General features: G+C 45.3%; 2 protein-coding genes across 2 annotated transcripts in view; one reads left to right on the plus strand and one right to left on the minus strand.

Moving 5' to 3' along the window:
* Window positions 1–208: 208 nt before the first annotated feature.
* smim15 (small integral membrane protein 15) lies at window positions 209–2,445 on the minus strand. Its single transcript, XM_052068481.1, has 2 exons — window positions 2,361–2,445; window positions 209–830 (listed from the first exon to the last, which is right to left on the minus strand). Exon 2 carries the CDS (start codon window positions 824–826, stop codon window positions 608–610), a length of 219 nt encoding a protein of 72 aa, XP_051924441.1. The 5' UTR covers window positions 827–830; window positions 2,361–2,445; the 3' UTR covers window positions 209–607.
* Window positions 2,446–5,153: 2,708 nt separating this feature from the next.
* Window positions 5,154–16,004, plus strand: part of LOC127602371 (zinc finger SWIM domain-containing protein 6) — a 60,361-nt gene continuing 49,510 nt past the window's right edge. The window contains exon 1 of the mRNA XM_052068438.1: window positions 5,154–5,631. Within this exon, the coding sequence (XP_051924398.1) occupies window positions 5,190–5,631 (442 nt within the window). The 5' untranslated portion in view covers window positions 5,154–5,189. The remainder of the gene's footprint in view (window positions 5,632–16,004) is intronic.

Genomic DNA, 16,004 nt, shown 5'->3' on the forward strand with positions numbered 1-16,004 from the left:
TGGGCTGCCCTCTCAAAGCAAATAATAAAGTAGCTCTTGATAAAGAGCAGACAGACCGCGGAATAGTCGTTATTGGAATCAGCAGATTTCCAGCACCAGATTCCCTTCTCCTATAAAACAGCACATCTATCACAATTCAGTCACAAGAATGAATTAACTCTTAAGTCACCACTGTACATTTTCGGTAACGAATTGAAAGAAAATAGGCTTTTTTTAAGCAACTCTGAAAACTTTATTGATTACAAATAAATCTGTTAGGTACAGAGGAGCTTCATTTCAACAAACATAAAGGTGATGTTAAAAATGGAATGCTATGTGTGGCAAAAGCTACACATACTTGTTTTATGTTGTATTTTGTCGTTTTATGTTAAGTGTTCTATTGATGGCGGCACGGGCACCCGCAGCGGCTCCTCTTGTTGTCTTGACTCGATATTTACAAGCAAACTTGTGTATCAAAATGTCACTCTTGCTGCTGAAAGTCCGACGGGAACTTCCGTCTTGGCACTGTTCGACGAGTGGGGGCGAGTTAGCCCCGACCCAAAAGGGTATGCGCTGGTGGTGAAGGCAATGGGTGGGCGGGGCCTTCATCTTCAACACAGCCGTCTTTCTAGTTCCTCTTCACCTTGGCCAGGTTCTCCTGACGCCGCAGCCTTCTCTTCTGCTCCTTGTCGCGAACCTCAATCATTTTAGCCAGTTTCCACGACAACAGAGCACAGGCGATGAAGAGAGGCGTGAGCGCCAGCAATACGCTGGTCAGGAAGCCATAGGGGTCCTTGGCGGCCCACTCCACAATGTACTGGGCCCATGCTCGCATCATCTCAATCATGGTGCTGGGAAAAGAATAGTGCATTAGTGCTTGGGTGACCAGTGGGGCAAACATTTTTGGATGCCATGCAGTGTAACGTTGTGCAGTGATGGAAAATAATTACAGACAAATAGTGTTCCCCCGCAATATCGAGGAAAGTCCCAATTGAGAGTTGTTCATTTTTTGTACAGTTCCACATTGTGCTTCAACATGCCTGGCAGCGCGTTTTTTTTTCTTTTTTACTAGAAAAGATGCAGCATACTTTAAAAGCAAGAAGTTGGCGGGAGAGGGTCCCAAATTAAGCTCCATTGTTTTTCCCTCAGTAATTGTGTGTCACAGTTGTTTGAAGGTTATCGTTAACCTATCTACGAAATGAGAGATCAATTTTAAGTACATTTCTCATGGATCTGTATTGTATTTTTATGATGTCCCAAATATGAAAAAAAATATCTGTCAAAAGAGGCATGTTACTTATTACCCTCTGAGGTAAAAAACCAAAGGCGGTAAAACAGGAACAGTAGTAACATGGAGAAATGTGAAATAGGGAGCATTAACAACGATGTTGTAAAATTCGCTGTTGAATCTGAAAAAGAACATGAAGCACATTGTTTTTTCAGGTGTAATTAATCAGTTGTATATTTTGGAAGCAAAACTTGGGGCGTTGATGGCATCAAACCTTGAGGCAACGCTTGCCAGTTATTTCTTCTGTGCTACTCTCAAGTTAATAAAAGAGGGAAAATGTTGTGCTACATTATCACATCTTCGGTTGTCTCTGTGACAGAACATGGATATTTTAACTGTCTAAAAGAGTTACGACTCTTTTAGACAGTTAAAATATCAATTTCCCAGAGGTTATCGTTATCCCCATTCGGGGCGGGAATGAGCTGCAGTCTATCCCAGACGATTTAAGGTGATAGGCGAGACACTGTACGCACATTCTATATTATTTTACACAAACATTCACGATTGACAGCCATTAATGGTTTAATCTTTGAATCCCCAACATGTTTAATGCGACCGGAAGTTAACAAGCACGGCAAGAACACGCTACACAGCAAGGCCAGAGCCAAGATTCTAACCCCGAACTTAAAAAAATGAGGCACACAAGCTCAACACTAACTTCTATGCTGCCACACAAAGATTACACCAGCCTAAATCGGAGGCACCATTGCATAAACTCGATCTTAAACAGACGTAAATAACGTATACTTGCCGATATGAGTGAGTAAAATGAACGTCACACCTTTAGATTAACAACTAATCTGATGCTCGCTACTTGTTCATCATTCAAGACGAACGAAAAAAATAGCTCGACGTCCTCAAAAATATCACGACTCGTTTCTATTCATCTGTCGTTAGTAAAACACGTGAAGTTTGATGGTCTCCGTGAGCGATTTAAGCGACATTTTCGACAAGGATTAGCATCAACAGCTAGCCAGTGGCCGGATAACGGCCCGGGTTGCATCAAAGACGAGAAGCTCGACAAACGAAACAAGCGAACCGATGTGGGTTTTAAAAGGTAAGTTGTGAATTGCACGGCGAGACAGACACAAACCTGCGTGAGATGCTTTCGTTTTACTCCCTTTTCGGTTTATTGTCCTGTTTCCGGATGCAGGGCTGGGGAGGATGTATATCTGGGATTTGTAGTTCTTTATGATGATGAGTCAAAGATGTTTGTCATGCACAGGAAAAACACAAACACGGAACAATGAAATGAACAGTATTTGACAGAGTTTTACATTAAAATGCCGTAGGTAATTTGGACTGCGACAAATGAATTAATTGTTCATTATTACTTTGATGTTAGTGGACAGCATTGGTAATTAACAATGTAGGATAGGATCTCATCCTTTTGACTATATGTCAGAAGACTGTGAAACTATGTCGAGCTCCAGACATGACATTTGAAAAAAAAATGTGCACCCGCTGTAACTATTACGTACGCACGAGGAACTACTTTGTCCTCATGGACTAATACTGTGCACAAAATGGTGAGAAAGCGCGCACGAAGTAGTTGTTCGTGCCCGTGAAGTAGCCGTGGTTCTTTGCGGGAAGAAAATCAAACGCACCTTCATTCAAAGTTGAGAAGTCGAAGGAACGCTACATAATGGACAAGGACTGCGTGATCGAAGTTTATTTTAGCCCCTGGATGAGTTAAAAGGACATCACGAAAAGCTTGGCATTGCAAGGAATCGTTTTCACTGAGAAACATTTTAACATGCTGCGGAGAGCCTTTCAGGCGGAGGTACGACTTGGTCGCCGGGACGGATTTTGTTGTTCAGCAAATATACATTCATTCATCTTCCGAACCGCTTGGCTTCACTAGGGTCGCGGGGGGTGCTGGAGCCTATCCCAGCTGTCTTCGGGCAGTAGGGGGGGACACCCTGAATCGGTTGCCAGCCAATCGCAGGGCACACAGAAACGAACAACCATTCGCACTCACCCTCACACCAAGGGACAATTTAGAGTGTTCAATCAGCCTGCCACGCATGTTTTTGGAATGTGGGAGGAAACCGGAGCACCCGGAGAAAACCCACGCAGGCCCGGGGAGAACATGCAAACTCCACACAGGGAGGCCGGAGCTGGAATCGAACCCGGTACCCCTGCACTGTGAAACCAACGTGCTAACCATATATATAGCATAAACTATTATTTGAGGAGGCACACTGTGAAACACGTTACCTTGATAAAAAAAGAAAGGAAACACACAAAACATTTGACACCTGGCTTTTATTAGGGAGAAAAATGTGATCACTAGTGAATTTTCTTTTTGAAAAATCCTGCAAATTATAAAGCAATAACTCCTGTCCGCAAGAAGAAAGGGAGCCAAAAAGGCTCTTTTGGCCCTTTGAGAAAGATGACTAACATAACAAAGCAGGACCTCCTGGCTTTGTGAACTTCCTGTAGGGAAGTATTGAAACCAAATCAGGTAAGGCCACATCTGCTGGCTCCATACGGCACAGATCGCTTTCAACGTGGTTCAAAGGGCAGCCTTTTTAGTTCCCCTCACAAGAGTCGCGGCGGGGGCAGCTAGGAACATGTTGCTAGCATTTCTGTTTTACAGGCATACTTTTGGCTGGCTTTTATAGCCCATTAAGAAGCACACGGCAATCTGGCGGCCATTTTGTTTAATTGTTTTAATTATTCCAGTAATTTCTGGGCGTCTTGTCAGTGGTGGGCAGCCCGGGGAGCAGGCGATGTAACCACAAGCTAACACCCGCAAAAGCAAGGCCCCACTTTCTTGTCACAGTCGGAACACACACAGGAAGGTGGGCACACCAAATGATATGACCACCATTTTGTATCCATCCACCTCCACTACTTTTAATGACTGTTACGGGAAAGTAATCATGTGGCCAGACATTGAGACACAGCAGACATTTTGGGAGGAGTTGGAAAACGTGCTACAAGAAAAAAACATTCACTTAGGAGATGCTGAAGTGAATGCCTCCCTCATGCCTTCCTTTTACAATCAGATAAAAAACAGATAGTTACTTAGTCAGTTCATACAGTAGACACTTGTTTACACACGACATTGAAGCCCTATCCTACTGAGAGGCGTACGTTTGCAAGTGTTTGCGAATGCTGATTTCACACCAGGGTTTGTTCAAAGTTAGCAAACGTTAGCCAGAGATTCACCAACAGTCTTCATGGCTTTTCTTGTCGCTTATAATATAATAATAATATCTGTGGTACGGTTGTGTTGTGCTGTACATGCGTTTTTGGGTTTATATATATATATATATACAAATTCATGTAAAAGAAGTAGTATTAAGCTGAGGATTCAGTTGGGTTAGTCCCCACTGAAGGCCCAGGTACCAAATGCATGTTGGTTTACATGTCCACCTCACTAACTTTTACCACCATGTCTTTTGTCTGTTTTAACAGCTAAAAGTCAGCATTTTGGGAGGCGCCAGGCCTCCAAAAACAAGCATCATGCTGTTACTGCAGCTCCACTGGAGGAGAAAAAATGAAAGGGGAGGAAAAAGTGGGCTTTCTCGCCCCCCTTTATGCCCGCTGGGAGCCGCCAAGACCGCCTCTGGATTAAGCCTCCGCCTTTAAACTCCCAACAAGAAGGCAAAACTTCAAAAGACCCCGTCGGCCGTCGGGGCTCCGCCCTCGCGCGCCCCGACGGCTTCACAAAGGATTTGCCGACGTTCGGGAATTCCGCCTCCGCTTCCTTTTATAGCAGCACCCCCTCTGAGGCCACGCCCATAAATACACAAAAGCCTCTGTGACGACACGCTTCTCCGCCCCTATCACCAAATAAGGCTTGCCTGCCCATGTAGGGCAAACAATCGGCGCGAGAGTGCCCCTTTCCTCTTCCTTATCCTGTTTATATGATCGGAGAGGCTCGGCGAAGCAGGTCGGAAGCGGTGCGAACATGGCCGAGCGAGTCCAGCAGCCTCCAGCCAAGCGGCTCTGCTGCCGGCCCGGCTACAACCCGGCGTGCAGGCAGGGGCAGCGGGCTGGAGGAGTCCTGTGTGGCGGCGGCGGCGGTGGTGGTTCGGGCTCCGCCGCGGGGCAGAGCGGCAAGGCGCACAACCCGGAGTCGCTGCTCGACATCGCGGCGCGCCGAGTGGCTGAGAAGTGGCCCTTCCAACGGGTGGAGGAGCGCTTCGAGCGGATCCCGGAACCCGTGCAGCGCCGGATCGTATATTGGTCGTTCCCGCGGAGCGAGAAGGAGATCTGCATGTACTCGTCTTTCAACGCCGGGGCCGAGGAAAGTGGAACTAGCGGGGACAATAACGACGAGACTCAGCTGCCTTTCCTGCGGGGTGTCACTCTCCTGGAGGGCGGCTGGGTGGACAACGTACTGCAAGTCGGTGAGTGCCAATCAACACCAGTGCCAGTTTTTTTCTATTCTAGTGTAAACAATGCCGGGTATTTCCACGTAATAGTAGCCCACTTCTCCTTTCCCCTGAGCTCTCCCCGTCCTCCCAATGGAAGCCTATATAGCACTTTGTTCCTATTTTTGTGCCTTCGCAGCTTTCCCCCCACCAGCACCGACCGATCCACAGACAAAAGCCCCCCTATATCTTTTCACCGCTGGCTAAATAGACGATATTTAGAAAAGAAGGGTGGGAGGGCTGGGGTGATTTAAAGCCACAGTGCTTCTATTTTGGTTGCCAAACACTCTTTCGCTTTCTCTCTCTCTCGCTCTGTAAAATGCCAGGACGTATGTGGCTGCTGGATGCAAATGATTCACCTACTTTTATTACGGGGGAGTGGGGAATGTGGCATCAGAACCCCCTATCTCTCGCCTTTTTTCCCTCTCTCCTCCTATTTCACCAAGCGCGTTGGACTCGGGAGCTGTCAATCCCACTCCACACCCTTGGAAGCCGTTCAGGATTCTAATCCCATTACCCTCCCCTGGTTCATCTGAACGCATCCTGCAAACAAGATTTTATGCATGATCTTCCTTCTCCTCCCCCTCCTCCTCCTCCTCCTCCTTGGCTCGCTATGCCTCCAAAGAATCTGCGTGCGGAGATGGCTGGAGCTCTTGTGGGCTTGGAGAATGTGCAATGCACAATAGTAGCCATGGAGCAGGCAGGCAGGCAGACAGGCGGGCAGATCTCCCCCCTTCTCCACTCTCCTCTGGAGCTGGCCTGTTTACCAGAGTCTCCACTATTAGACTCATTGGACGCTCATGCTCCAGAGTTGGGGTTTGGGAACTCAATTGAGCACAGAGTTACGGATAAATTAACTGTTATTGGACTAGTGGTTAGCATGTCTGGCTCACAGTGAAATGTCCTGGGTTTAAATTTGGGCATGGGAGCTTGCATGTTGGCGTGGGTTTTCTTGTACTTCATCTCCCAACCTCAAACCATGCATGTTACAATACAATACAATACATGCTGATTTATATAGCGCTTTCACAACAGCGGCAGCTGTAAGAAAGCGCTTAACAAAACAGTTAACATAAAGTAAAATAATAAACACAACGCATAACATAAAACACGGACAGTCATGCAGTTCTAACCACTTTTCCATCACACGCTTTGTTGTTTGAAGCAGTTTGAGATGAAAGAGGAGAGAATCAAAGTGTCCTTAGTTGTTAAGACAATAGGAGTCCGAAATTCTTAGAATTGTATATTGTTTGCTCTTTGAATAACTGACCAGCCCTTGGCGAACCCCGCCTCTCACTTCAAAGTCAGCTAAAATGGGCTTTATCTCACCTGCCACCCTAATGAGGATAAGTGCCATAAAATGGAGGTCACAGTAATGCATGGTTACGTACGTAGTGAATAGCAGATCCGCCTCACGTTCAGTAGATCTGGGTTTGAATCTTTTGTTTTCCATATCGTCTCCAGCTCACAAGCGCCAATAAATATGACAAGTGCATTAGAATTGATTGATGGATAGTTGCCGGCTATCTCTCATTCGAACATACTGAATGAACATGTAAATTAATGATAAAGAGCACATCAAACACAATAACATTTACATTTACTTAGATGATTGAGCCATGGCCCATTTTGGCCAGTTTTGACTCCGCTGTCATAGTTCATCCTACAAATTCTAGCCATTGTTTAACATAAACACACTATAGCAAATACAAACACGGTTGAAAGAACACGAACGTGGGTGCTACCTTCACTAGCCACGCGTCAGTGTGTAGGGTTGGAAATGACTGACAGGAATATTTGGGGATTGTTTTGATGTTGTGCACTTCTAGGCTGCAACCAGCAGAGGCGCTTTTGATTCCGTCGCATCATTTTCTTAAGAAGAAGAGTGTAATTCTCCTGATTGCAACAATGGTACAGAAAGAAAAATCAGAGATGTAAACTTTTCTGGATCTTTTTTTTTTTTTGCACTGGTTCTGAACCTACCGTTGTTTTTAAAGAATAACAACAATAATAAAACAGCAATACATAATGAATGGTGTGGTTCAGTGGTTAGCGCGTTGACCTCACAGTGCAAAGGTTGTGGGTTAAATCCCGGCTCCGGCCTTCCTGCGTGGAGTTTGCATGTTCTCTCCGGGCCTGTGTGGGTTTTCCTCGGGTGCTCCGGTTTCCTCCCACAGTCCAAAAACATACATGGCAGACTGATTGAACACTCTAAATTGTTCCGAGGTATGAGTTTGAGCGCAGATGGTTGTTCATCTTGGTGTGCCCTGTGATTGGCTGGCAATTGGTTCAGGGTGTCCCCCGCCTACTGTCCGAAGACGGCTGAGATAGGCTCCAGCACCCCCGCGACCTTTGTGAGGATAAAGCGGATCGGAAAATGGACGGATGGATGGATGAAATCAATGGACTAATTGGTCATACATTTTCACAGGAGTCCGTCCGTCAACCACAGGCAGTTCCCCCATTCTTAAACGGGAGCGATTTCTGAATGTTCTAAACTCCTGCTTCCATACCGTTGTGCGTGCGTAGACTCCCTCTACCCATAGTTGACGTCATCCGCTAAGTGGAGCTCTCAGTTCTGTCTTGATTGCTTCAAGATGCGATGAATCGGCAATCAATCCCGCACAATTGGAATCATTCTCAACAATCAATTAATCTCCTAATTGGTTACTATGCCTGTCCTTTGTCTGCAAGTGTGTTTGTGCGAGCATGTGCGTATGTGAGAGAGAAGAAGAGGGGGGCTCTGGGTTGGCGGTCTGCGCATGTGTTTGTGTCCTCGTCTGCACGGGCTGTCAGTCTCATCCGCTCACAACAGAGGCGAGGATGACAGGCGAGCGCACAGCAGGAGGACGACATCGTGTTATACTGATTGCAATTTTCGCTCCATTTTTTATTTATTTTTTTTTGCATGTGGTTGGCAGTAGAGAAGAAATAAAGCCAAGGAGGAGGAAAAAGTGATAAATAAAAGATGCAATCTACTCCAGGGGACAGGCAGCCACTGGAGGATGAGGGGCTTAAAAGCAGGGCAGCATGGGGTAGGGAAAGAGAGGGGCGGGGGGTGGCGAGGGGGCTGTCAGCCACATCACACAGCACATGTATTGGCCCATCACACACATATATACAGTGGCCTGGAAAAAAAAAAGTGTTTACCCGCGCGTGTGTGTGCGTGCGTGCGCTGTCACGGGGATGGGATTCATTGTTGATGATGAAAGACAGTAGCGCAATAGAATAGATGCTGAGGTTATTGTGTGCGTGTGGGAGGGTGAGGGGGGGAGGCTAATATACTTGAATGGATCTGCTGTCGCTGTACTCCTCTCCTCCCCAGCCATAAAACTCTCCATATTTGCTCCCCTAAGGCCAACTACCAGCCCCCCAGTCTCCTGTGATTATTTATCTTTTTTTCTCCAAGACATTAATCACACACTCCCCCACCCCTTCTTCTCTCCATCCGTCCATCCTTGAGCATATATATATATATAAATAGATATATATAACTATATATCTCAGCCCGGTGGAGGGATTGGATAGAGGAAGAAGAGGGCAGGTGGGTGGTGGGCAGTGTTTAAGGAGAAGAGCAATAGTAGAGGTGATAGCAGGGAAGCCCGGAGGACACGGAGGCAGGGAGGGGGGGTATTGAAATGGTGATTGCGGGAGGAAAGTAACGGATGGCGAGCGGCGAATGCGAGCAAGCGAGATGGATGGTGAGCTTGCTAATCCCCCCCCCCGTCACCAGCCTTGCGAGCTCATCTGTTCCGACGCCGGCCCTCTTCAGATAAATATTCATACGGAAGCGTTAGCCGACGCTCCGTGCGGGTAGTGATGAATATGTCAGGTGGGCTACCTGTGCTCTTAAGAGCTTCTTCATGTGCGCTTTACTGGCCATCAGCTCGGAAATGTGAGAAAAAAGAGGCTACAGCAATCCAGACGAGTAAAATCATTAAACTAGCAAGTGTGCTTTTTTTTTTTTTGCAGTTCTTTTATTGTACTTTGTTCAGAACACATACTTTCCGATACTACCTCCCCATACTAACACAGTAGTAAAGTCTGTATTACAGTTAATATTTGTATGGAAAACACTTTGAGGCCATAAATATTCAACCAATCAAATGAAAAACAGGTAGTACATTGGTACTTGAGCATGCCGTGTCTCTCCGTATTCTAACATCTCTGCGCTAACTCGTTTATTGCTTGTTGGAGGTTAGCAGTCGTTGGAAATGTCATGTTTAAGTTAGCCTCTGCCATGGAGGTTAAGACACACCCGACTCAACATGTCAATTAGTTATGATACGCCCGCTTGGCCATCACTGGCTGGTTCATTTTGTGCACAGTTGAAAAAAATTATACTTCCTACTAATTGTGTTGACTTTTTTTCAATTTTTAATAAATGCATTTTTTAATGTCTTGAATTTGTAAAATAATCATATTTTTATTTTTACTAATGAAGGGTTCGATGAATGTGAATATGAACCACTGCATTAGAACATGCAGTTGCTGCACGTATCGACATCTAATGGCCTGGAGTGCACATTACAGCATGTTTAGGTTTTTTTTTTTTGTTTTGTTTGTTGGCTAGGTGGTTGATGTATGAACGTGCCCTCAAGGACCAGCATCCTTGAATGCACCGTTTTAGAGTACGCACTGTCCAAAGTGCTCCAAAAACATCCACTTTGTTCGTGAACTCTGTCCCGCCCCTCCCCCCCGAGGAGCCCCTTCCCCCCCTTGTGTAAGTTAACCATAGCTGCTCACGGTGTCCGAACATGATGCCCACCCCCTGTCCTCTAATTATAGACGTCTAATCCTATGGTTTTGGTGAGGTATGACAAAGCATGTTTCCACTTCATTACCCTCCTTCCTGTTTTTAGTCCTCCAGACTGGGTCAAGTTCATCCCCTCTTCTCCCATTCATCTACTGTCCTCTTCTTCCTCCTCCTCCTGCTGACCCCTCACGCCTGTATTTCTTCCTCGCACCCATCCCCCCTCCCTTCCGTCTGTCTCCAGGGCTTTCTGCCCGGAGGTAAAACACACACACACACTACGCCGCCTCCTCCTTACTATCCTGTTACCGTAATGTCCCCAAGGAGCGACAGACATAGTGATGCCTGGCATATGTCGCTCCCCGCAATGTCATTAGGCCGCACGCCTCCTCTTCCCCCACGCCCCCTTGTTAGACTAAATCCTCACATGGAAAAAGATGTGTCATTTTTATCAAGCAGCTGCCCCAAATCTAAATGACAAGGCGCACGGGACGAGGCTTTTTAAAAATGTTGTTAAAATTAGACTCAAATAAAAATAAAAAGTGCCCGCAGTGGCGCGACTGAACCACGTCGCCTTACAGACGTCACTCGGCGGCAGCAGCAGTGTCTGTTTGAGTGTGAATGTCATCTTGTTCCCGTTCACCTCCTTTCTGTCAGCGTGTGTGCGCGCGCATGCCTGTCTCTGCTCGTAACTCGGGTTAATTTATTCACGCTGGGGAGATTCTTAATTAGGTTTCTGCGTCATCCACTCGCTCTTCCTTTTTCTTTTGTTTCATATTGTATCATGATGTCAGTCAAGTAAGAGCCAGAATTTAAGAGTCTTTGTATCTGTGCAACGCGTAGCTTGTTTAGCTGGTATTTTTTTTTTTTAATTAAAATCTTAAAACAGGTGGCTGCAGTGTACTATTGGTTAGTACGTCCGCCTCATGGTCAAGAAGTTTTCGGTTTTAATTTAGATATCGGGCAAGACTTTTGGACGTAGCAAATAATATCCAACGAATTATGCAACTCAAATGCTGTGTTATATTTGCACTTTCCTCAACTATTTTTGAAACGGAAAGACGAGTCGGACCTGTGCAGTGGAAAAATGGTGAAATAACAGAGACCCACTTAAAGATCTGAATCATGTTTACTTGACTGATGAAAAACTTGACCTTCAAAATGGTATACTCCTTGAGTGGTGGACTCGATGTGGATTGATTTTTGCAATTTCGTGTCCTAAAAGTGGCAAAATTCTTTGAAAATTAGTTTTGTGAATCATTGACTTAAATTTAGGATAAACTTTTTACTTTTGCGGAGCAATTTCTTTTTTTTTTTTAAGTTTGCTGTTAATTGTTTTGATGAGGCACAAAAATGCAAATTTTGACAAGCGATGGGAGATCGAAATCCAATCCAAATCTGCATTAAAATACAAACTGCCATCACAGATAAGAATTCATACTTTTGATTAATACTGTCAACAAAGGTTTTTTTACAACCGTGGGCTCGACATTTTGTCCACAAAGGTGCAGAATTTACGACGCGCGTGATGCATCAATCTTGCACGAGAATGTCACTCGCCAGACACCATGAGCTTGAGGTGGCTGAGGGTTTCTTCGCCTTTGGTGTGCGGGCTGTTCTCAAGTGTGGGTGGATCTGGATGGATCGCAGATCTTTTCCTTCTCGTCCTCCTTTTTGCTCCTCTTCTTCCTTTTCTTCATCCTCCTCCTGCTCCAATGCCCATCAAAATTGAGCCCACATGCGCAGGGCCCAAGTGACAGCTGAAAAAGTTGCTACCACAATGTGATTCAGAACCTTTCGGAAATCCCCCCCACCCCCCTCCCACCCCCTACTATTTCCCAACCCCTCTTGTAGAAAAAAAAGTCTTTCATGTTATTCTAAATGAAAGGCCGATGAGTCATTTCATGTCTATTGAGGCATTTGTGTATGTTGGGAAAGTCAAAAATAACTTTCTGTAGAAATTGAGGTTATGCAAAAAAAGATTATGCTCAACTAAAATTCTCTGGAATAAATTGGATTGGTGATTGTAACATGAAGTAGAAATAATCCAACAAGAAATGTGGAAGAGGTGGGGGACTTTTTTTGTTTAATGCAGATTCACTTGAACGGCTTTTGGGGGGGTGTGGCCATTTTTTCCTATATGTGGAAAATAATACCCCAGGTGTCCTTCATTTTGGGAATCTTTTGAAGTTTAAATGGTTTGAATCGATGGAGTAATGCGGAAGGCGTAGAAGAATAACAACGATTGCTCTTCGGCATTCTCACAATGATCCCCTCGCGGCCTCAAAGATGAGCCAAAATCCTGGATTGAGGGTCTACCTCCGGCCCGTTTTGTCTAGCCCTGGGCACGTATCGTCATGGAAACATGGCTAAGCCCGGAGCTAGTGTAAACATCTGGCTGTCCGTGAGGGACGGCGAAGGGGGCAGCGGCTGCATTCATGTGTAAGACTGTCTTTGGGGATACATCTCTCACACTCTCTCTCTCTCTCTCTCTCTCTCTCTCATTCGCTCGCTTTCTCTCTGTTTGTCTCACATTCCCATTCCAGGACCCAAAGCCACTTTAGCATGTTAGCCTGCTAATCTGACATTCCTATTCCAGGACCCAAAGACACTTTTGTATGTTAGCATGTTAGCGCTAAGATGCGCAATGCTATGCACGAGTTTTAGGCTAAGGCCAACCTAATTTTAACCACTTGTTCATAATGCGACAGTACACTTTAGTTTGGTGAGGACATCTTATTATGTGGGACTTTGCGTAACAGATGGGCAAACAAACACAATGACGTTACCATTTTTTTTGTTAGCATTTCAGCATTGGCTGAGATCTGTGCTCTACTTTGTGCGATGCTAATTATGCATGGCCATTATGGCAGTAGCAGAACATGGCTTCTGTAAAGTTTTGCGAGTGTTTACAATGTATGCGTCTGGAGAAAAAAGACACAGGTTTTTGTGTTTGTCGTCTTGAGTGTGGCAATTATTCTCATTATCGTCTTCCAGTCTCTTGATTATTTTGGCGACTGGGATTAAAATGCTAAATTGCCCAATTTTTTTGTGTGTGTGTGTGTGTGTGTGTACAACAAGCAATCAAAACAGAATCACTGCCATATGCGACGACAAAAAAAGAAAAATGTGTCATTTTGTCTGGACAAGCATCAGAAACGAGGGAGTGGGCGATCAAACGTGTCCCTTTACAGCAGCCCGTTAAGTCCCTTGCACACCAGACGGTCCCAGAGCATGTGCGTGTGTGTCATGGCCCCCCCACTCCAAGTGATTCACCCCTGCTTTCAAAACCCCCCACATCCCCTCCAAGTTCTGTTTTCCACACCCAGCATTCACTTCTCTTTTCACCAAGACACACCAATGGACTGTCCAAATGTCTCGGCCCTATTTCCAGTCTTTCCAGCTCGCTGGTGCCAGCCCCCAACCCCCACTCCTCGCCTCATCTCTCCCCCGATTCCCATTCCCAGCCTCAGACATGGTGGTACTGAGCCAGCTTTGCCTCAGTACCACACTCCAGATGTAGCTTTGCAAAATCACCCCTCACGCTAACGCATTTTCAATTCACCGTATCACTGTGTGTATGTCCCATTAAAATAAACCAGCTAAAGTAATAAAGCTCCTGCCTGAGTTCCGTCCCGGCTCCCCCTCACCCACCCCTTTTCCAACTCCACTTGTCTCCGCTCCCAGACTGTGGCTGCTCGCCTTGCGTCAGCTGCGAGACTCTGTCTAGGAATCCACTGGTGCTCCTCTTCCTCCACACACCTCCCCACGAGGAAGGAGCAAGGCAGGCAGGCAGGGCAGCAGAAAGGCCGCACTAAATCCACAATGACAGGGGCCTATTAAAAGCCATTTTTTCCCCCTATTTCATTTAATGACTTTTATTGCCACGCTGCCCTTCGATTGGGCAGTAATAACAAGGGAATGCAGCACTCAGCATTCTTCTATCAGATGCTCACATTTTTTTTTGCTTCTCTCTTTTTAATGAATTCCTCTTTGGACCAATAGCCTGCTGAAATAAGCACAAAATGGCTTGCTTGCTTACTGCGGTGGAATGTTCAAATGTATGGATGCTGTATGCGAGTGTTTGTGCGAGTGGACATTTTGTGTACAGTGAAAGCTCTTAGGGCTGAACACAGTCTCTGATTTGTTCCAAACAATTTTCCCCATACTAAAGTGGCAAACTGTCAGCAATCATAAACCTTTTTTTTCCTGTAGAGGCAATGTTTTTATGTCTTGATTTAACATTCTTATTAGTCATTCAAATGTAAAAATTAGATAAGTACATTCGCTCTTAGTAAACACACGGTGCAGTGAGCGTGTGTTATTCTATAATAAAGTTGCCGTTACTACTTTATTGAACAGAATGATGTGGCGATGAATCTTCACATCTGTTACCTCTTTTCGTGTGCTGTCAACTTGACTGCTGCGTTTGGCTCGGTCGTTGTGCTGGTACCGCACCTCTCGCTCTGGTGACTTTAACAGCGACAGTGAAAGACAGATGAATGAACAGGGTTTCATATTTCTTATTCAGCTGAGGCGTTCTTCCGTCCCACTTCAGCAGCAAGCAATCTGCTATTATCGCTTCTGTTAGCGCGTATATGAATCGCAGCGATCTGGTTTTGCCTCAAGACGTTAGCTTTCAAGTAACGTTCGACTCGTCCACTAGCTAGCTTGTGCTAGCTAGCTAGCTTGCTCATGTATTCAAAACAAAAGCGGCTGGCATTTAAATATTTTTTAATATGGCACTTTTTAAAAAATTGTAGTCTACATAAAACAATCTCTTATGTCACTACAATTTTAAAGGTAAACAGACTTATCGCTCACAAAGTGATTGCTGCACACATGAGCCCAAACTAAGGATTAGCCATGGAGGTCTGCACGTGAGATCTTAATCAGCCATTTCGCATGTCGTCTTGAGAGACTTCTTATCTTTGATTCTCCTATAGATGGGCATAAAAAAAAAGGTAATCGAAATTTGATTTTGTGGAATTGTAGTCATGAATCAAATGTGACAAGATGGGAGTGAGCTGCTTGGCTGCAATCAGCGCAGGTGCTGTTGATTCACTCTTAACTAATTGGCTGTTTAAAGAAGCGCAACGTAACATCAACTGTTGGAAGTAGCGCTGACGCAAGTCGTCATGGCAACTGAATATGTACTGACCATTGGAGAAAGAGTACATCGGGCGGGGTGAACTCTGGCCACCCCCTGTCAATAGGTCAATTTCAGAAAGATAAGAAATTGTTTCTGAACTATGCTTTCGTTCTTCATCCTTGGGAATTTTGATAAAAGCGTGCCACATATATGTTTTTAAAACACCTGGGAACTATTTTAATTTGGGAAAATAGCATAAATTTCTCATTTAAAACAAAACAGAGCCTCTCTGTGCATGTTGCTTAACATCTGTTTCCTTGCCAGGAGCCAAACTGCGTTTGCCCGGCTGAGCCCAAAGGCGACAAACAATCCTCTTTTGCGCGCACGTGTGTATTTAATCTGAATATGTTGTTGTGTCAAGAGCAGAAAGTTAGCTGCTGCTGTCTCACAATGTCCCTAAAGCTAAAGCGAGACGATGCGCTAACAATTGGCCACTTGAGATGT

Source organism: Hippocampus zosterae, chromosome 6 (assembly GCF_025434085.1).
Source record: "Hippocampus zosterae strain Florida chromosome 6, ASM2543408v3, whole genome shotgun sequence".
Lineage (NCBI taxonomy): Eukaryota > Metazoa > Chordata > Actinopteri > Syngnathiformes > Syngnathidae > Hippocampus > Hippocampus zosterae.